We start from the raw sequence: 23,066 nt of genomic DNA, 5'->3' as shown, positions 1-23,066 counted from the left end.
CTAGTGGTTAACCCCTTCACTGCCATTGTCATTTTCACAGTAATCAGTGAATTTTTATAGCACTGATCGCTGTATGAATGTGAATAATCCGAAAAATGTGTCAAAAGTGTCCGATGTGTCTGCTATAATGTCGCAGTTGTGAAAAAAAAATCGCTGTTTGCCACCATTACTAGTAAAACTTATTAAAAAAAATGGCATAAAACTATCCCCTTATTGTAAACGCTATAACTTTTGCGCAAACCAATTAATAAACGCTTATTGCGATTTTTTTTTTTACCAAAAATATGTAGAAGAATACGTATCGGCCTAAACTGAGGAAAAAAAATATTTTTTTATATATTTTTTGGGGATATTTATTATAGCAAAAAGTAAAAAATATTGATTTTTATTTAAATTGTCGCGCTATTTTTGTTTATAGCTCAAAAAATAAAAACCGCAGAGGTGATCAAATACCACCAAAAGAAAGCTCTATTTGTGGGGGAAAAGGGACGCCAATTTTGTTTGGGAGCCACGTCGCACGACCACGCAATTGTCAGTTAAAGTGACGCAGTGCCGAATCGCAAAAAGAGGCAAGGTCCTTAACCTGCATAATGGTCCGGGTCTTAAGTGGTTAATGGCTTACATGGAGCTACAACATTATTCGGTTGCATTATCCTTACATATTGATCCACAGATAAAAAAAAAATCCTGGTACATGGTATGATTTTAAGGACATTTGCATGATGTACATGATATTCGAATTGTAAACACTTATCTGTTTTTTGACTTCAATAAAAATTTATGGGAGAAAGAAAAATACTTTTGTCAAGTCCAAGAGGTCACTGCTGAATTTCAGGTTCTATGCCTATGGGCTATTGGTTAGCAGTCAGACTAGAACGGATACCCCTCCTGGAGGTTGGTTTAAATAGCTGGGGTCACAAGAATATCTTCCAGTTTCCTATAGTTCATTATTTCTTTGGAAATGTTATGAGTTCACAGACAGACCTTCTAACATGTCTTTTATTTTATTTTTCAGACCCACCTGCTGTAGAGCCCACCTTTCAGGAAATAAGGAAAGGCCTTGGGGCCAGCGTCACCATGAGCTGCAGAGTCTTGCGGGCGTATCCAAACAAAGTTCTCATGTATGAATGGAGACTGGGGAACAAGCTGCTAGATAAGGGACAGTTTGACTCTCAAGATTACACAGAGCTGACCGTCACTATTCACGCCAAGGAGCATTACGGCACTTACAACTGTAGTATAACCAATGAAGCTGGATCAGGACGATGCAGTTTCCTTGTAACAGGTAGGAATTCACAGATCATGTTTTCCAGCTTGTCTGGACTCCATTACTATCATAAGGGGAGCTGGCAGGGATCTGAGCGCTAACTCACCAGATAGCATTGGTCCATTTACAGCTTGCATGTGTAATGTTTGATGTAAGCAACCCCCCTCTTCTTCCCAGGTGCTACCTATATACAATACTGTGGCTACTCTGAACATCAAACATGTAGGATCAAGAATATACAGTACTCCTGCACCAGTGATACAAATTTCTTCCAACAGCCAACTATGTGCAAATAAAAATTCAATTTTAAGTGCATTTGAAAGGTTGAGAGGTAACTCTAGAGAAGAGGTACATGAAGGGTCTTGAAGGTGACAGTGTGAAGAGGCAACTCGATGGTGAATAAGTAATTTGCAGAAAGTGAGCTGTGCTTGAGAGAATTACTGGAAATCAGCATGAAGATGTATGACGGAGAGGCCTTGGTGGGAGTTTTGCAGGTTAGAGCTTTGAGTTGTATTTTGTGCATATTTGGCAGTCAATGCAGGAGCATTTACAAGGAAAACCGGAATGACCAACTTAATTCTGGCCTGGTACCACTATGTTTATCACCAAACCACTGAAGTAGGTCACAAAAAATGAGGCTGGGATAAGATGAGATGCAGTACTAACTCACCTGTTATTGATCGGGAAGAAACAGATGCAGGAAATGATCAATTGGAGATGGCATTAGGTGATTAGTGTTACAGACCTGAGGTCTCATGGATCAGTGTCCGTACTGAAAACTGTCATTACTTTCTTACAGCTGCCAATTAAATTAAAACCTGCGATTTCAGAATGACAGCTAGAGTCTGAAAGATGTCATCTGATTGGTGGCTGCAAGAACACAACACTTTCTGTAGACATTACAGATTGATATGCAAGGTTATAGTTTTAATGTCTGAAGCTGGCCATAGATGGATCAACATTTGTCCAGTTCAACAGGGACCAGTCAAAATGTGATCAGGGTGTGGCCATCTGTGATTAACAGAAGTTAAGCCAAGGGACATGCTGGTGAACTTATGTCTATTAATGGCTGCAGCCAATTGGCTGCAATCCCTGATTAGTGTATTCTGACTAAGGATGAGCTCTGGCGTGTTCGCATGGTACACGTGCAGAGCCCGCCAGGAAGTCTGCACGGCGCTGCACTAATCACAGCCAGGGAGACATTTCCCGATCTCTGCAGCCGAGCATTGGGAAATGTCTCCCTGGCTGTGATTAGCGCAGCGCCGTGCAGACTTCCTGGCGGGCTCTGCACATGTACCATGCAAACACGCTGGAGCTCATCCATAATTCTGACAATGTTCCAGCATGGTGCATTCCTCCATCAACTTGCCTGTGTCTATGACCAGGTTTAGAGTCGCAGAGAGGTATATTTATTAAATGGAAAATGACGATCCTGACATTTGTTTTTTAACCACTTCAGCCCTGGAAGAATTTACCCCCTTCCTGACCAAATCACTTTTTGCGATACAGCACTGCGTTGCTTTAACTGACAATTGCGCAATCGTGCGACGTTGCACCCAAACAAAATTGACATTCTTTTTTCCCCACAAATAGAGCTTTCATTTGGTGGTATTCGATCACCTCTGTGGTTTTTATTTTTTGCACTATTAAACAAACAAAAAATCGTCAATTTTGAAAAATAAGCAATATTTTTAACTTTTTGCTATAATAAATATATTAAATATCCTCCAAAAATATATAAAAACATTTTTTTCCTCAGTTTAGGCCGATATGTATTCTTCTACATATTTTTGGTAAAAAAAAAAAAAAGAAAAAATTGTCCAAAATGTCTTGGTTTTCTGACGAATTAAGAGTTCCCTTCACTGGAACAGGGGCCAAGCCGTGGACACTTAGGGAAGCCCCAGGATGTTCTGGCAGGGAAGATGGATTTAACCGTCCAGGACCCTGCGTGGAATGCACTCAGAGCTGTACCGGACGTGACGTCAAGAGGTGTCAGATGACACGTTTCAAAGCTTTTTCATCAGATCTCCAAAGTCGTAATGTCACGTCAGGTTCAGCTCCGAGTGCGTTTCACGCTGGTTTCAATACCTTAAGGCAGGGTCCTGGCCGGCTAATCCATCTTCCCTGCCGAAACATCGCTGAACCCGCTGTGACACATCCCGGTGCTTCCCTGAGTGTCCAAAGACTCCTCTCATTTACATGCTCGTTGATTTTTATACTAGGTGAGTAGCCATTTGGCTGATGATTTTACTAAATCCTTGTTTGACCTAACTTGCTACACTTAGTTTGGCGCACCTTGCTGTTCATTTGTCTTCCAGAGAATTGCTTCACTCTTCACTAGCTGCCACTAGTGTTGCCATAGCATGGACTTTATGAACTGTGTTGTGTTTTTTTACAACCTGTATTTGATTTATCCAGGATTTGTAATGAATGTTTTCTGACACCTTTTTCATCAGTCACGGTGTGTCTTTGTACCAACTTTTGCGTCATTCTCTTTTTTGTTTGTTCAATGCAACAATATAGCTTTGTACTATATAAAAAAATATTGGCAGGTAAAACGCTTCCATAGTTTTCATCTGTATATTTAGCTGTTTGACTGAAGATTCTATCAGACCCCACTTCTAAACTAACAGAATTTCCAATGGCATTCTGAATATGTGATTTACAATCCCCTATGTTCTTGCTCAAGCTAAGTGTTGAGGTTCCAGTCTGTAAACTTTTTTTTAAGGGGCACAGAATTGTATATTTTAGCATGTAAAAAAACATAAAAGGAGCAACCGTAATGATACAAGCAGAACATTGTGAAGAATGGACAGAAATATAATTTTTATTATAGGCAGTAAAAGCTAAACTACAACATCAGGAGAAAAAATACTACTGGAGACATTATCCTTCTCAGAAAATTGGATTTTTTTAGGGTCACTCTTAAATTATATCTAATATATAACATTATTTGGAGTCATTTGTTCCACTTGTAATTTGCGACCTAGCATGAAGGGAGAATATCTGGAGGGATGTTTAGCATGATAAGCAATAAATTGAGAGCAATTAGGAGATAAATTGATGTTACATGTGGATAACGGCAGACATTGCTGAACTGTATTAGCTGTGTAAAGGAAATTAATGACAGGCTGCAGACGCTGTGTTTGAAATGTTGGTGAACTTAGCGGAGTACTCACAGATTTGTGGTTTGGGAAAAGGGAACCTAATGGTTTTAGAGAAAATTAAATTGTTTTTAGAGAATTAAAGTGCCCACAAGCCTAAAATATCAATTACGGTGTTGTGTAGTTCTATGGCCGCGCTACAATTTCAGAAAATTAAAAAAAAAGGGGGAATGAAGAGGAGGGTGGGGGGGGGACAAATGTGAGATGGTAGACAGAGAGAAGAAATACCAGTGAGTTATAGGGGAGCTAGGAAAAAGTAGGGACAAGGGGAGAGTGGATAATGTAAAGGATAAGTCAAAACAGGAGGAGATGGAGTGAACAGGAATGAAGAAGGGGAGACTAAACAGAGGTTGCCAAATTTAGGAAGCAAAAGTATAACTGGTTATCTCTCGCCTCAACTACTGCAACTCCCTCCTCATTGGCTTATCTTTAAATATACTATCCCCCTTCAGTCCATCATGAATACTGCTGCCGGACTCCACCCTACAAACCGCTCAACGTCTCTACCCCTATCTACCCATCCCTCCATTGGCTGCCACTCACCCAACAATTTAAATTCAAAACACTAACAATAACTTTCAAAGCTATCCACAACTCAGCCCCATCACTAGACTAGTCTCAAAATACCAACCTAATTCTCCCATATTCGCCTCCAGGACTTCCCATCCCACTCCTGGAACAAAATTGGGTCGGGCTTAGCACTGCTAAACCATTTACAAGGAAGCATTGTACTTTTTATATGTTTGGACAATGAATACAAGGCTTCCTCTGACTAGCTGAGGTGAAGATTGTGAAGTCAACTGCTCCCTCTCAACATCAGCCAATCAGAGGAAGCCCTGCATGCCCTGATGATATACAAGGCTTACTGTGGCTGAGCAGTGCTCAGCCCAGCTCGATTTTGTTCCCAGGAACAGGACAGGAAGTGGGTCCATCTGTTAGTGAGGCAAATAGTTTGGTCCAAATGAATTATTTAGAGTCAAAGGAAACCTAGGGTTCGGCTTTAAAGTAGAACTATAGGAATAGTTTATTTTTTTGTGAAGGATTGTTATAAACCTTGTAAGGTTTATTTTTGCCATCTGTGTCCCATTGGTGATATTTACCTTTTCCTGAGCCTCTCCCATCCTCTGGAATACCCTAACCCCGATCTGTTAAACTATCTCCAAATCTATCTACTTTTAGGTGATCCCTGAAAACTTTTCTCTTCAGAAAAACCTACCCTGCCTCCACCTAACAACTGTTCTTTTATTTTATTTTTATCGGCTCATTCCCCAAAGTTTACTACCCTTTATTGACTGTAAGCTGTAAGCTCTAATGAGCAGGGCTTTTCGGTTCTTCCTGTATGGGTTTGTATTGTAATTGTACTGTCTGCCCTACTGCCCTAAAGCGCTGCGCAAACTGTCTGCACTGTATAAATCGTGTATAATAATAACAAAAAGACATATAGAAGAGAGAGATGAGATGGGCAAAAAAGAGGTCTGAGAGGGGATAATCTAGGAGAGGAAATTAACTTGCAGATTGGTTGGCGGGTAGATATAACTAAAGGTTTGCCGTCAACACTGCACATGCGCGGGATAGAGCGGTGAATGCTGGGTAGTCAGCATTCACCTCATCCCGGAAACACATCCTGCTGGGCTTCAGAGTGCCCACACTGAAGATGGAAACGTCAATCGAGGAATTTTATAAACTATCGTTTACGGGCCAAACACAATGCGGGCGACTATAATAGTGGGAGACACGAGTGGCTGTTTTAGAAAGGTAAGAGCGCCCAAGGGATTTAAAAAAAAAAAATGAAAACCTACGGAACCCCCGCTTTAAGCAAGGGGCGTTTTAAATTTGGACTTGCAAAGTTTTGCTGTGGTCGCAAAAGTTGTTAGGGCAAAGATGCTAAGAAAGAGAAAGGGGGAAATAGAGATAGTAGGGTGGGGGAAGCGGGAGATTGAGAGAGGAATGTGAATGTAAATAGGAAATAGGGTATAAGACAGTTAGCGGCAGAGAGAGAAAATGGGAAAAAGACTGGTTGGGAGTATAAGGTGAAAGTGGAATAGAGAGTGGTGGGAGGGAAAGGAGGGGTTGGTGAGAGGGAACTAGATACTAGATGAATAACGTAAGGGAGAGAGTGTAACAGAGGTGGAGTGAGATGGTGAGAGAGAGAAGCAGAGGAGAATCTTTTGCCTTCAGCATAACCACTCCGGAGCTGATCAAACTGCGTTTGTTACTCTCCTTGTCAGGAATCACACCAGCGCTGTAGTGCTGCAGGCACTTATAATATGCTAAATAAGGACATGTTTTTTGCAGTCATTTTTTTCCCTCTTTGATCTTGAGTTAAAGTCAGATTTTCGGAGTAACTGAAGGTTAAGCAAAGCTATAAATACATTCTCATTATGTGACGATACTTCAGAGACAAACGTTGTTGTAAGTATTTTTGTAGAGACATTAGGGAACGTTTATGAAAACCGCTGTACCGGTTACTTTGCAGAAAGTCAGAGTCTGTCTTTTTTTGTTACACTTTACATACTAAAACAAGCCTGTTGCAATGTGTAACAAGGGGAAATAGGAAGGAGGAAGGGGGGGAATCTTATCAGCACCATCCTATTAACATTTATACAGGGATAATGCTTTACTAACTTGTTTATATACACTCACCGGCTACTTTATTAGGTACACCTGTTTAATTGCTTGGTAACACAAATTGCTAATCAGCCAATTAAATTGCATTGACCTAATGCATTTAGGCATCTAGAAATGGTGAAGACGACTTGTTGAAGTTTAAACCGAGCATCAGATTGGGGAAGAAAAAGGACTTAGGTGACTTTGAATGTGGCAGGGTTGTTGGTGCCAGACAAGGCTGGTCTGAGTATTTCAATGAATAAAAAGAAAATGAGAACCGGCGCCAATTATAGAATCAAATAGTAGTTATAATGCTGCACCAAAAATTTGTAAAAACTAATAAGACATGAAATAGTGAACAGATGGGCGTAAAAAAATGTATAAATCACCCAACATATCATGAGTGTAATATTAATACACCATTATTTTAAATGTCAGAACATTCCAGCATACACATGCATGTGCATAAACAATGAACAGTTTAGTGATGTACATTTTCTATGTAGTATTTCTCCAACACCATGCCTCCTAAAGTGTAGTGTGCTTTAATCTTGAAAAGACAAAAAGTGCTTCACCCGAAGTGACATACAAATGTGCTCACCAGATATCTCTGGCCACAAAGTGACCACCAGGCATATAATGGAGGGAATCCTTCCTCATTTAGCTCAATCCTTCCAGACCACATGCGACGCCAATCAACTATTTCCAAAAATCAATCGGACTCCAATTCAATTGTGAATATTAAATGATAAAATCCTCCAACTATTACACTCTGAGGTGTATATCCCCAGCTGCTTCCATAAAATCGGTGAAGTTGGGCCAGAATTTGGTATAAACAACATATTCTGCCTTGCATCAGTGGTTCAGGCTGTTGGTGTAATGGTGTGGGGGGTATTTTCACACTTTGGGCCCCTTAGTACCAATTGAGCACTGTTTACATACCACGGCCTACCTGAGTTCCATTGCTGACTATGTCTGTCCCTTTATGACTACAGTGTGCCCATTTTCTGATAGCTCCTTCCAACAGGATAATGCACCATGTCACAAAGCTCCAATCATCTCACCACTTGTCTCTTTAACATGACAATGAGTTTACTGGACTCCAATGGCCTCCACACTCACCAGATCTCATCCAATAGAGCACCTTTGAGATGTGGTGAAACGGGAGATTCTCATCATTGATGTGCAGCCGACAAATCTGCAGGAACTGCGTGATGCTATCATGTCACTATGGACCAAAATCTCTGAGGAATGTTTCCAACACCTTGTTAAATCTGTGCCACTAAGAATGAGGGCAGTTCTGAAGGCAAAATGGGTCCAACCCGGTACTAGCAAGGTGTACCTAATAAAGTGGTTGGTGAGTGTATACAGTATATTAGTCTTGTAGCATCAGTGACTTTCTTTATTCTCTAGAGATCCATAACAACCATTAATAAGGGGATTGGTCCACCTATTTCAGGGCATAGTTAACCTGGAAATGATTGCCTCTTGTGTAAACATGCCCCCAGGACAACACCTTGGCAGAAATCAGTGGGCCTCTTAGAAAGTACATAGATCAGAATCTTGAGGAAAGCCTATAAGACATTTTTTTTGGTGTTGAGTAAGTTCTCAAGGGGTGCTGGAATTCACCTGAACAGAGGGGAGATTTATGGAAGCATGGAGATTATCACAGTTAGTGTATAAAAAATAATATTCGTGCACACTAACATTTAGCTAAAAGATGATAAAGCCAAAGATCTTCTGCTAATAACCACAAAATCATTCCAGGGATAGAATTCTCCAAGTGCAATAAAAACTTTAAGATGTCTTAAATAAAACTATGACCAATACATTTATAAATGTGTGAAATCCAGGCTTGTCATCAAACAAGTTGATATCCTCTTAGTACAAGTAGTTAGTTAGTACAAGTAGTACAACTGGCATGCAGGCTCTCTATTGCAAGAGGATTGAAACCCAACTATTTAAAATCCTTCATTCCCCCAATGTGTGTGCCTTTTTTTGCCACAATTCCATAGTTGATTACTGTCTGAGATCATTTTTTTGAATTGGACTAACTGTTCATTTTTAAAAACTTTTTAGGGGCCTAGGCCCAGATTCACAAAAGAGATACGACGGAGTATCTCAGATACTCCGTCGTACCTCTCAGAGTATCTATGCGACTGATTCATAGAATCAGTTACGCAAAGATAGCCCTTAGATCCGACAGGTGTAATTGTTTTACACTGTCGGATCTTAGGATGCAATACCGCGGCTGCCGCTAGGGGGAGTTTGCGTCGTAAACCAGCGTAGGGTATGCAAATTAGGAGTTACGGCGATCCACAACGGTTTTTCGCGTTCGCTACGTCGCTGCTACTCTAGTTTCCCGTCGCAAAGTTAGTCGTCGTTTTTGGTGCCCTAACTTTCCACAGCACACGTATGTGCTGTATAAAGTATGGCCGTCATTCCCGCGTCGAAATTTAAAAATGTTTCCTTCTTGCGTAAGATGTCCGGGAATACGGAAGTACGCTACGCACGTCGCCGTTCGAAAAAATGACGTCACTTCGCGCAAAGCACGGCGGGAAATTCAAAAGGGAGCATGCGCAGTAGGTCCGGCGCGGGAGCGCGCATAATTTAAATGGCACACGCCCCTTTGAATTACGCGGGTTTTACGACGGAGGCCGCCGGCATAGGTTTTCATTGCAAGTGCTTTGTGAATCAGGCACTTGCGATGAAAACTTGCGGCGGTGTAACGTATCTACGATACGTTACGCCGCCGCACTTCTACGTGAATCTGGCCCCTACTCTCTGCTACTCGGTGCAAGCAGTAGGCTAATATGGATACAACCAACTTAACCACATTTTTTTTAAATAAATCTTGATTGCACTAGGTGTGAAAACTCTATTTCTGCTTTTGTTTTACCCACCATCTGCTCTGGAAATACCTAAATGAGCAAACCCAGTTAAACATCCTTTCTTTTGTTTTGCATGGAATGAGGAACTGTTCAAACTTCCCATATGTTTTTTGAAACTGACTGTTTTCTCATTCAAAACATCATTTTTTTTTAAAGATTTTTTTTAATGATATCTTTGTCCACAAAAAGGAAATGTATTTTCTTGTACTGTATGTCAGTAGTCATCAACCCTGTCCTCAGGGCCCGCTAACAGGCCAGCTTTGCAAGATAACTGAAATACATCACAGGTGATATTATTTGCTGCTCAGTGATTGCAGTATTCTAGTCTGCATCTCCCCAAGGTAATACATAAAATCTGGCCTGTTAGTGGGCCCTGAGGACAGGGTTGATGACCACTGCTGTATGTCATACACCCATCACGTGGACAGACATAAGCGAAAACGTCCTTCTTGAGGAAACGGACATCAATAAAATCTAGAACATCTTTCATTCAGCCCTGGTTCACACTGGGCTGCGGGAGTGAAGCCGTGCGAGTTCAGCTGAACTCGCACGATTTCACTCCCGCCGGCAGTCCCGATTTCGGCCGCAATTTAAGAGACATCTGTGCAGGTTTCTGAACAGATGTCAATGTAAATCGCGGCCAAAAATCGCAAAAAGTAGTACAGGAACGACTTTTTGAAATCGGTGCAGCGTCGCACCTATTAGGACGGTGTCATTGCCGACAATTGCCGGCAAATGCCGCCGATTTGAGATGCGATTTCACATGTGAAATCGCATCTCAAATCGAAGCAAAACGTACCCAGTGTGAACCTGGGCTCAACGTCATAGCATGATTCATTAGCTGTCAGAAAGTCAAATACATTTTTCTGGCGTGGCTCTCAACATTTACCCTAGCTATTAAATTTAGCATTAGGCTGCATGCGCACTGGGCATTTGCTTTTCACCTCTGGATGCCCAAGCTCGTGGCAGCTACTAAAAAGTTTTGTCCAAAGTTTGTTTTTAAGTGGAAGTTGTCCAGGATATTTATTAAAGGCACACTATTATCACACTGTGATGTGTTGATAGTGATAATGGGGACAAGAAGCCAATGAGACAAATGGAGGAACCGTCTCACGCAGCACTCGGTAAGGGGTGGCATGAGGCCAGAGTGCCCATGCTGAACAATCAGTCCTCTATGCAGCTCAATAGCATTGCTCTTGCTGGGCCAGCAACCAAAGGAGGGGGCAGCAGAAATGGCCCCTTAAGTGACACCTAGGCACATTATCTGCATGAGATAATTTCTCTGATGTTGGTGATTTCCTGCTTCACTTTCCTGTTGGTTGGAGTCCTGTGAAGTGTAAGCAGGGGTCGCATGCCACTGCTCTTTCATACATGAAACTTCCCTTTAGTTAGGAATACAGGACCCTTAAGGAAAGAATAAGCATGACTCTGGCTTAACATACAAAATGGCAGCCTTCTCTCTGTATGGATGACAAGTATACTTTAAAAAGAAAATCTGTAATGAGCATTATACCTTCAGTGAACAGTTCTAACTGTTTGTTCAGTAAATGTAAACTTGCCTGTGCCTATGTAATACATTACAAAAGCTTTTAAGCCCAGGCTATTCAGGTGATAAGTGGAAAATCCTGTTCTAAAGCATTTTCTTTTTGAATGTATTCAGCTTTTAGTATGCCCAATGTGCAGGGTAGACTCTATCTCTCTAATTTAAATTAATATTTCACATTAACTTAATGGTAGAAGAACTCTGTGCTTTTACCGTAATGGTAGTACGCAATTTGATCAGTTTATAAGTAAAGCAATTCAGGTGGTGACTAATAGAGAGGACATCAGAAAAAAGATGTAATTTGTACAATTTAGACTTTCAAGGACACATACTTGTTCACAAGTTGCTGTGTATACCTACTTAATCAAGAATCTGTTCGGGGAGCTGGAAAAACACATAAAAAATATAAAATTACGTACTGCTTATCTTGTTTAGAAGGTTTCATTGGTACGAAGTTCAGCAAACCAGTCATTTCTGTAGTTCCAATTATGGACTTGTACTCTGCCTATGAAGGCTCACACGGCAGGGAGGTAAAATCCCTCCAGAATGTTCTGGATTTGCCTCATATCAGCTGGACATAGCTAGAAAAATGGTAAACCATCAGGAGACCTCTATAAAAAACACCCAAGCCTCCTCAACTTTTATCTCTTTCCTATGAACAGCTGCTATATTAATCTTAGGCCTCATATAAACAAATTGGCTAAAAACCACAAGTTCAATTTGTCATATACTTTCAGTCAGTAAATAATAATCATTTTAATAATTTTAAATGCATAATGCATTTAAAATATTGACGTATATTTAACCACTTGCCGACCGAGCCATTGCCAAATGACAGCTACAGCGTGGTCTGATACTTCTGGGAGGGAGTACAATGGTGTCCTCCGAGAATCGGGTGTGCACACAGGAGTGTCCGTGCTCGCTGGGTTCTCGGGAACCTGGGGCATCATGGATTGGGGTAAAGGGCCAATCCCAGTGATTGCTTCATCCAATGATGGCGTGATCACAGTTAACAAACCAGTGTCATGTCCAGCTCTCTCTGCTGCTCACACCGATCATGTGAGCAGAGGAGGGAAAAGCTTCAGCATGAGGCTGCTTGAGGTTTTTTGGAAGTGCCTCATCTGTGCCACATCAGTGCTCTACAGTGACCCATCATCACACATATGTGCCCCAGTAGTGCCATATCAGTACCCAGCAGTGCCATATCTGAGTCCAGCAGTGTTCTACAGTGCCCCAGCAGTGCCACATCTGTGCCCCATCAGTGCCAAATCTGTGCCCCATCAGTGCCACATCTATGCTTTACAGTGCCACTAAAGTGCCCATTAGTGCTAATACAGTGCCCATAAAAAAGTACTCAACAGTGCCACCCTATTAGTGGATCCTCATTAGATCCTCATAAAAATGTGTAAAAAATGTGTAGAAAAATGCATTTTTATTTTCTTTCCACATTTTCCAAAAATGTGTGAAAAAAAATGACGTGTTCAAAAGACTCATTAGGCCTCATAGAATATATGTTGGGGTGTTTTCTTTGTCCTGATGCTCCAGGGCCTTCAAAATTATGATAGGTTGTCAGGAAATTATGTGTAATTTATGTCCCTAGAATGCCTGACAGTGCTCCCTGTATGTGGCCAGGCTGTGAAAAAGTCTCACATGTGGTATCACCATTTTCAGGAAAAGTAGCAGAATGTGTTTTGGGGTGTAGTTGTAAGTATACATATGACATGGAAGAGAAATAACCTGTTAATATGACAATTTTGTGAAAAAAAAATATTAAACCGTGAAAAAAACTCACCATGCCTCTTACTAAATACCTTGGAATGTCTACTTTCCAAAAAAGGGTTAATTTGGGGGGTATTTATACTTTCCTGGCTTGTTAGAGTCTCAAGAAATTAGTTAGACCGTCAGTACATCAGGTGTACACTCAATTTGCAATGATTGGCACCATAGCTTATAGGCTCTACAACTTTCACAAAGACCAAATATTATACACTGATTTGGGTTATTTTTACCAAAGATATGTAGCAGTATAAATTTTGGCCAAAATTTAGGAAGAAAAATTACTAATTTACTAAATTTTATAACCCAGTGGTGATTAAATGCCACAAAAAGAAAGCTCGATTTGTATGAAAAAAAGGACAAACAAATCATATTTGATTATACTTCAGTACAATAGATTGTTTTTTTTGTTTTTTTTTTAAATCCTTATACATATTTTGAGTGATGGCATGATATCGTAAGCGGTTCCTCAAATTTCTTTTCAGTTATGTTAACACCTCAAACAGACTCAAGTCATCCCTTGACACCCATCTGCAAAGTGCAGATCTCCTTTATGAGACAGTGACTGGCATCCTCAACTGCCTTTTTGCAGGAGGAAAGGAGTTTTAACAATTTAACCACAAAGGTGGTGATGGTTGTATAGAGATGGCTTGTTTCCAGTGACAACTTGCCTATGAGTAGAAAATAAAATATATTTCATACTGTTTACAATTTTACCTGCATACAAGTTTGTTACAAATTTTTTTAAACCAATACAGTACAGTAAAACCTTGGTTTGAGAGTAACTTGGTTTGAGAGCATTTTGCAAGACAAGCAAAATGTTTTAATACATTTTGCCTTGATATATAAGCGATGTCTTGATATAAGAGTAGCGTCATGTCACAACTGAGTATAAAAGAGAAGAGAGGAGCCTCTAAGTGTAGCAATATGGTTGCATTTAATGAAGGTGCAACATTTAGCAAATTATTGCTGCACTTAGGCCGCGTACACACGGTGGGACAAAACCGATGAGAATGGACCGAGGTTCAGTTTCATTGGTCCAAACCGACCGTGTGTATAGCCCATCGGTCTGTTGTCCTTCGGTCCAAAATTTTAAAACATGCTTTAAAATCGAACTGATGGCCCGCTGCCCGATCGGTCCAAACCGATGGTTAGTACAGAAAAGCATCGGTTCAAAACCTGCGCATGCTCAGAATCAAGTCGGCGCATGCTTGGAAGCATTGAACTTTGTTTTATTCAGCACGTCGTGTGTTTGACGTCACCGCGTTCTGACCCGATCGGTTTTTGGAACGATGGTGTGTACGCACATCAGACCACTTCATCGGTGAACCGATGGAAATGGCCCGTCGGACCATTCTCATCGGTTTGGAACGACCGTGTGTACGCGGCCTTAGAGGTGCCTCTCTTCTCTTTTATACCCTGTAAAAAAAAATGCTTTGATACACAAGTGCTTAGGATTACAGGCATGTTTCTGGAATGAATTATGCTCGCAAACCAAGGTTTTACTGTATATCCTTTGTAGCAGACATTTTGGATTGCCCTAAGATGTGGAATATATTATTAGAACAGTGTTTTAAAATTATATTCCAGGTCTATATTTTGTTAAAAAGAATTAGAGTATTGGCTATAGTACTGTATGTTAGAAAATGGAAAGGATACATTATGTTATATTAATATTACACCAAATAAAATCCTTAATGGCCTAATGTAATAATAATTTGATTGCTACACACTCAATGCATTAAAAAAAAAAGTCAAATCAATTTTATAGGTATTAGAAGAAAATTAAATAAAATTGGAAATTCACAACACGATCTAATTCATTGGCACAAATTGATAAACTACAAAAAGAAATTAGGAGAATTTTTTTTTAATTGAATTTTAATAAAAAAAAAAAACCCACTAAAGATTATCATGTGAACAAGTTTTCAAGTCCGTTATCTATCCCAGATTAATACATTGAAATGTATATTTATACAGGATATTGGTTGAAACCCGCTATTTATTTAATGCAAAAGGGAAAAAATTATAAATATCAGGAAAGTAAAGCCCTAAGGCTAATAAATGGGTAGGACAAGGGGTCGAAGTTATGGAGGTGGACTTTACTGGGACTACATTAGTGAGACTATAATATCTATTAATTCAGTTTCCCTTTCTATGCTTTTTGATGGTTAATTTTTGTATTATTTTAGTCCAGTGTAGCATGCAGTTATTTCTATGTACTTGAACATTTTGGAACAGTGAATTGTGTGTTGGTTTTCTATTTTCCAATGCAAATTTCAATGTTTGACAAATCGTGAAATTACTGAACAAGAGGCTTTAATTTTGGTGCGCTTAAAAATGTGGTAAGAGTTTTGCTAAAATGCATATCATGTTTTTAACATGTTTTCAATCCTGACTCCCACCATGCACCTGTGAAACTTTGATACATGACACAAAAAAACACACAAAAATTATACGTATTTAGTGCATTTCCAATAAAAATCAATGGAAGGTGAAACTTGAAAAAGGGCACCAAAGATGCAGGACTTTTCCCCACAGCACACGGATATGAAAAGTTTCATAAGATTTAATGGGAAATCTTTTTATTATTTCTGGTGCACTTTACAGTGGCTTTTTAGTGCAGAAAAAGCACATCAGTGTGAAAGGAGCCTTAATGTGCAATAAAACTCTCTAACCAACATTCATTCTAAATATTAGAAAAAAAAATGTGTTGAACACATTTGAAAGCATGAAAAATATATTTGTAGTATGCATAATTTGTACAGTGGTACCTTGGATTACGAGCATAATTCGTTCCAGAAGAATTCTTGTAATCCAAAGCACTCGTTAGTTTCCCCATAGGAAATAATGGAAACTCAGATAATCCATTCCAGTGGCACTGCTAGTGTATGCAGTACCACATGTAACCAGAGGTGGGGTGCCGGAGACAATGTCATTGAGCCAAAATGCAAAAACCTTTCGAAAAAAACAAAGCTGCTATTGGACCATAGAAAGGGGAGGTAGGCTATCACTGTGCATGTGCCAGGATACATTGCCAACGCACTTTCTGTACTGGTCATCAAGCAACACCCAGCCTGACTTTAGGAAGTGTGTAACAACTATCCATTTGCATTCCATTTGGGTCACACAGAAAATACATATCTCGTGTTCATATCTCGTGTTCTGAGACAAAGCTTGCAAACCGTAAACTGTGTTACTTGCAATCTGAGGTATTACTGTATATCTAAAAGAACACGAGATATGTATTTTCTGTATGACCCAAATGGAATGCAAATGGATAGCTGTTACACACTTCCTAAAAACAGGCTGGGTGTTGCTTGATGACCAGTACAGAAAGTGCGTCGGCGATGTATCCTGGCACATGCACAGTGATAGCCTACCTCCCCTTTCTATGGTCCAATAGCAGCTTTGTTTTTTTCGAAAGGTTTTTGCATTGTGGCTCAATGACATTATATTATCCCTGCCTACTGTTCCATGGTCAAAAAAGTGACAAGTATTTGCAGATTCACAAATATGCCTTTCCTAACAGTCTTGTACCAGTAGAAATTCTGTAGGCTGCAATTGCTGTTCTCCTTCTGAAAGTGACAGTTTTCTGCCTCTGATACAATAGTTTTGAATCAAAGACCTTAAACAAGTGTGTAGAAACTAGGGGCCAGATCCACATAGCGAGTACGCCGGCGTATCTACTGATACGCCGGCTTACTTTCAAATTACCTGCGTCGTATCTTTAGTTTGAATCCTCAAACCAAGATACGACGGCATCTGGGTTCGATCCGACAGGCGTACGGCTTCGTACGCCTTCGGATCGTAGGTGCAATACTTCAGCGCCCGCTGGGTGGAGTTTGCGTCGTTTTCCGCGTCGGGTATGCTAATTAGCTTTTTCCGTCGATTCACGAAGGTACGCGCGACCGCCGCATTCTCTTACGTCGTCACTAGTCTGCTTTTTCCGGCGTATAGTTAAATCTGGTATTATCCGGCGTATAGATAGACTTGCCATGTTAAGTATGGCCGTCGTTCCCGCGTCGAAATTCAATTTTTTTTTTTTTGCGTAAGTCGTCCGTGAATAGGGATGGACGTAAGTCACGTCTAAGTTAAAAAAATTACGTCGTTGCGACGTCATTTCACGCAAAGCACGGCGGGAAATTTCGAAACGGAGCATGCGCAGTTCAATCGGCGCGGGGATGCGCTTCATTTAAATGAATCACACCCCCTACCCGCCGATTTGAATTCCGCCGCAAGAAATGCACTACGCTGCCGTAACTTACGGTGCAAAATATTTGAGGATTTGAAAGTACGCCAGGTAAGGTACGGCGGCGTATTGCAAGTGCAATTGTATGTGGATCTGGCCCTAGAAGTCTTCATTGTTGTTCTGGGTCAAAGTCAGAGGATAAGCATGAAAGTACAATAGCCAGACAACTAGCATTTTTGATAGAGAGGTCAGCAATGGCAGCCTAAATATTTCCCTCAGTACAGATTTCCTTTAGTTTTAAAAGGGTCAGTGGGTTCCTTGTTCTATTTGCCACCATAGACTACTGTATGTATAGAGTTAGTACCTTCCTTGTGTTTCTGTGAATTTCCCTAATGTACATGTTTTCTCCCACAATTAACAAACCATACTGAAAGGTCTATCAGCTTCCACTCATATTTCCCATAGTGTGAGTGTAATATTGACTCTAGACCAGTACATCCCCCCCAGGGTATGCACATATCCCACATATCTCAATGTGTTTTGTAATGTGCACATAAATTAGTCAGCACCATAAAAAATGTATAACATTTTACACATTTCTTCTGTGTAGGAAAGGCCTACCCTCCGGAATTCTACTATGACACCTACAATCCGTTATGGCAGAGCAAAGCCAGCATCTACTCATACAGTTTACAGTGGACACAGATGAATCCAGATGCTGTGGACCGAATACTGGTTTACCGCTTGGGACTTAAACAGGTGATTACCTAATGCTATTACCATATTGTCACTTTGGTTTTGATTTATTTGTTTTACTCAAAACACATACAACTTTAGTAAAAGCATATTTACTCATTACGAGGCTCCCCAACAAAAATACGATAACCTGTGTTTTGAGAAGGTTATTTGTTTAAACGGGAAAAATTGTGCAAATTTTTTGAATTAATCTGTGGAAGACACCAATGAGGCAATAAACAAGGTATGGAAGGGGAAGGAGTTGGAAGGATGAAGGAAGCTGTCTGCTCAAACTTGCCAGGGGTAAATGACAACACATGCAATAAGTACATAGGCTGCATGTTTTCAAGGTCAAGTTAACCATACATAATTTTATATTGATTTAGAGATTGTAACATTTGTACACTGCATATGGTTTTACCTTTATTGTTCACCTTGCACACTTTAGTTATTTACATAGGCCAACAGGCCGGACTCATTTCTTTGATGTAGACATGTAAGTGGTTTATCTAATTGGTTGCTTGTATGATTGCGCTCATCTATCAACCTGTTGATAATTTTTCCATACTTACATGTCATATTTGAAATCCTAATGTGCTTCTTCGATATCCTTTAGTGTCCAAGGGCAGTTTTACCTTGAACAAGGTCACTGCTGACATTCTATTTTACTGGCCTAGGAATAAAACTCTGTTTCACTATAGGCAGCGATTAAAACGGAAGTTATAGGACAGAGCCACCAAGTCCCCAGAGAGTTATAAACTCTTACAACTTTCTTAATAAAATCATGAAACAGCTCAATGGATTTCATGTTTTAACTCAAAATGTAATTCATAATAGAAAGATAACTTTTTTGTGATCTTTATTTTTTTATGAGAAAATGAAGACTGTTAAATCTACAATTTGGCAGTCTGCTACATGATACAAGAACAAGTGTTCTGGAGAAGACATATTACCTCCTGTACCTTCTGTATTGAACTGTACTGTAATTGTGCTGCCCCCCGCTCTACATTGTAAAGCACTGTGTAAACTGGTGGCACTATTTAAATCATGAATAATAATAATAAATATCCCTGTCACCACCTCAAATCCTGTGAAGGTACCTGAATTTTCAAAGAAGAATATCAACCACAGGGGACCAAAATAAAAATTGCCCCAGCCACTAAACCCCTAACACACAAGTTTCATGAGTGGGTTCAACAGGAGTGCCTTGATGTTGCCGGTTTTCTGCATCAACATTGGATCCCCCCAAAAAATGGCCATGCTGTCAGCAACATGGGCAATGAAAGTATGCATGTGTAGGGTAGGGTGGGTGTCTTGTGATGGACAGGTGACCTTTCCTCTATGTGTTTCCCATTAACTCATTGGCACCAAGCATAAGGATCACACAGGAAGACTACCCTGCGGTGGGTTCTTCTGGGCTACACCAGGTGACCAGAAGGATCATAAGCTGTAACAGCGAGTTTACACCTTGCCCAAAGGCATGTTCATTTTTGCTGGGACCCGACAAGGGCTGTGGTCATGTGAAGAATCTAACATTAGGGTAGTCCTCCCAATCATAGACAAACCACTTGTGTGTAGTGCTATGTGGAATCCTTTCCGAGGACATGGTACCGTATACTACACACTTGTACAGGTATATGTGTTGCATTCGGAGGAACATGCAGAGCCTATGCCTACTGCACTAGTCAGTGTACACTGCCTTGCATGGAGCCCTGTCCTCTTTCTGGTGTTGAACTTTCAGTGCTGTGAGTGTTAATGGCTTTGAATTTTCAAGCTGTGCTGCATTAAAGACAGTCCAAGTGGGACCTGCACCCTCCACACCTCTCATCCATTCATAAAAGCTTGCCGAACAGCGAACAATTTAGGGTGTTGGCGTCAAATTCGAAAAGTCGCAGAACACCCTGTAAAAGTCTATGGGAGAAATCTAAAGTGCTAATTTTAAAGATTATAATGCAAGTTATTGTCATAAAAAGTGTTTGGGGACCTGGGTCCTGCCCCAAGGGACATGTGTCAATGCCAAAAAAAGTTTTAAAAGCAGAAGTTTTTTTGGGAGCAGTGATTTTAATAATGCTTAAAATGAAACAATAAAAGTGAAATAATCCTTTAAATTTCGTACCGCCCCAGTGTGAAAGCATCCCTAAAAGTCACTGACATTAAACAGCTGTGCCTAAAGAATATATTACCCCAACACTTCATGGTCCTGCTACATGTATGTTGTGCCATTTACTTAATTCCTGGTGTTCCTGCCAGTCCCCCTGCTTTCCTTCTTTAAACTAACCACATCAGGCATGATAGCACACACTTGCCAACATGGTCAGTTTTTTCTCTGGGAAGATCAGTGTACTGCTATTTTTCCCACCTCTCCAAGCCCCTTGTGCAGCTGAGAATAGAGATAATATGAACACTATGTATAAGGTTTTTATAATTGTTTTTATACATATATATATTCTCAAACGTTTTACCTTTCATTTCTATTTTAAACTGAGTGAATGTGTGGTTTTACAAGGTAAGAGTACTTTAAAGTGGTTGTACACCCTAGATTAAGGCTTACCTGTAGGTGCTGGAAATATCTCCTAAACCTCCATGGTTTAGGAGATATATACAATAGAGGCAAGCGCCGATGTCATAGACAAGGCGAAGGCGCACTGTAGAAACGGCGATCATGCCATTTCTAAAGGAGATCCTGCCGTGACTGGTAGCTCCCGTGCGTGACTCCGGACGGAGTTTGCGGCCCTGGAAGGAAGAGGGGTGAAGAATGGACGTTTCCTACACAGGGGACTGGAAAAGGACATCACAAGCTTCGGTTTCAGGTAAGTGACACATAATGGGCTACTATGCGATGCAGAGTAGCCCATTATGCTTTACCTTTGCAGGGAAATAAAGAGGAAGAAAAACCCATCAGAGTTTACTTCCCCTTTAAGTCCTTGCAACTGCACTGACTAGCTAAGCAGTGAGATGTTTCCTTAATGCATAAGCAAATCAAAGTACTGCAAATTGCATGCACTTTTGAAATGTTCCTTTATCATACCTATTTTTTCCTGTGTCTTGTCATAATGGCTTTATTCACCTTTTTATATACCGTGAGTGGCTGTTTTATGGAAGCTAAGGAGTGATTGCTAAAGGCTATTTGTTTGAGTTGTACTTGTTGATGTTTTGTCGGGAAAAAAGCTCTATTATGTGTTCTCTTTGGAGAAAATTAACACATTAGCATGTTTGGGCACTAAAGAAATTCTAAACTTGTTGCAAAACTCAGAAAGCTTTTAGCTACCGTACATTTTAGCTTTGAATGGCTTTAGTTGGTAATGGCAGACTTTCTAGATGTCCATCAAGTCGATACATTTAGTTATGTGCTGGAGAACATTGATGCGATCGCTCCCGGAGATGTGGAAAATGTACTTTGTGCTTCCATTGTGATAATATAATATATGACAAGTCATTTGTTTGCATTGCTCTTCAGAGACTAAAATATGTAGTTTTTCCATCAGATAACCAACACTGAAGCCGATTGTGTAAAAGGAAAATGACCCATAACAACATAGTCTGCAATTTGTATGCAGCAAAACATCAATAAGTGCTCAAAATGCATTATTTAGACAAAAGGAGTATTAACTGGCTAAATAGTGATCTTACTGTGTGTGTACAGTGCATCCGGAAAGTATTCACAGCGCTTTACTTTTCCCACATTTTGTTACAGCCTTATTTTAAAATGCATTTAAAACGTTATTTTTCCTCAAAATTCTACAAACAATCCCCCATAATGACAATGTGACAAACATTTGAATGAAACCTTTGCAAATGTATTAAAAATTTTAAAAAAAATTTAAAATCCCATGTACATAAGTATTCACAGCCTTTGCCATGACACAAACAATTTAGCACAGGTGCATCCTGTTTCCACGGATCATCCTTAAGGGCTCTTTCACACGGGCGGCCCGTTCAGGTCCGCCTGCCAGTATTTTAGGCGGACCTGAACGGGCGCTCCATGCTCCTCTATGGAGCCGCGGATGTCAGCGGTAACATGCCCGCTGACATCCGACCCGCTCCGATCCGCCAAAGTGTGACGGAGGAAAAACCTACTTTTCCATCTGTCTGGCGGATCGGATCGGGTGAACACGGACAGACGGTCCGTGTTCATCCGATCCCCCCCATAGGGGAGAGCGGAGAAAAGACAGGGCGGTCCATGCACAGTGTGCGGGGACCGCCCTGTCATCCGCCGGCTCAGCTGGGATCAACGGAGCGATCCCCGCTGAGCAAGCAGAGGTTCACAGGGCGGATCATTACTGATCCGCCCCGTGTGAAAGGGACCTTAGATGTTTCTACAACTTTATTGGAGTCCAGCTGTGGTAAATTCAGTTGATTGGACATGATTTGAAAAGGTACACACCTGTTATGCTGGCCATATACGGGTCGAATTTCGAAAGATCTTTCTTTCGAAAATCTTATCTAAGAATTTTCGTTCGTATTTCGCAATATTAGTGGGCTGCAGCATCAGCCAATTGTTTTGGGCGGCTATCAAATTTTAATAATCCAACATGTTGGACATTTTTTGAAAAAACAAACTATTTGTTTAATCAATGATGGGACGATCGTGCGAGAAATGTAGTAAAAAAAGAAATGCGCATGTGCAAGAAAAGAGACGAACGTTCCCGGAAAGAAAGAAGATTCCCAGACACAAAAAACATTTTCTGTAGGAACATGAGGTGAAATTGAAGGTTTTAACCGGTCGAATTTCAAAATCAATGGTGGCACCAATCAGATCACAAAACGCACACATTTTCTGATTTTGGAATGAAAGATCTTTCAAAATTCGACCCATGCATTAGTGCATGTCAGAGCACAAACCAAGACATGAAGTCCAAGGAATTGTCTGTAGACCTCCGAGACAAGATTG

At 40.5% G+C, this 23,066-nt stretch overlaps 1 protein-coding gene across 3 annotated transcripts in view; it reads left to right on the top strand.

Annotated features, from left to right (window-relative positions):
• Positions 1 to 23,066, top strand: part of MDGA2 (MAM domain containing glycosylphosphatidylinositol anchor 2) — a 768,978-nt gene that overhangs the window by 672,951 nt on the left and 72,961 nt on the right. For all 3 annotated transcript variants that reach the window (XM_040332615.1, XM_040332614.1, XM_040332616.1), the window contains exons 9-10: positions 1,016 to 1,285; positions 18,051 to 18,199. In XM_040332615.1, the coding sequence (XP_040188549.1) occupies positions 1,016 to 1,285; positions 18,051 to 18,199 (419 nt within the window). The remainder of the gene's footprint in view (positions 1 to 1,015; positions 1,286 to 18,050; positions 18,200 to 23,066) is intronic.

This window comes from Rana temporaria, chromosome 13, assembly GCF_905171775.1.
Source record: "Rana temporaria chromosome 13, aRanTem1.1, whole genome shotgun sequence".
NCBI lineage: Eukaryota > Metazoa > Chordata > Amphibia > Anura > Ranidae > Rana > Rana temporaria.
The sequence above is the reverse complement of the archived record's forward strand: the minus strand, read 5'-3'. Positions and strand labels throughout refer to the sequence as shown.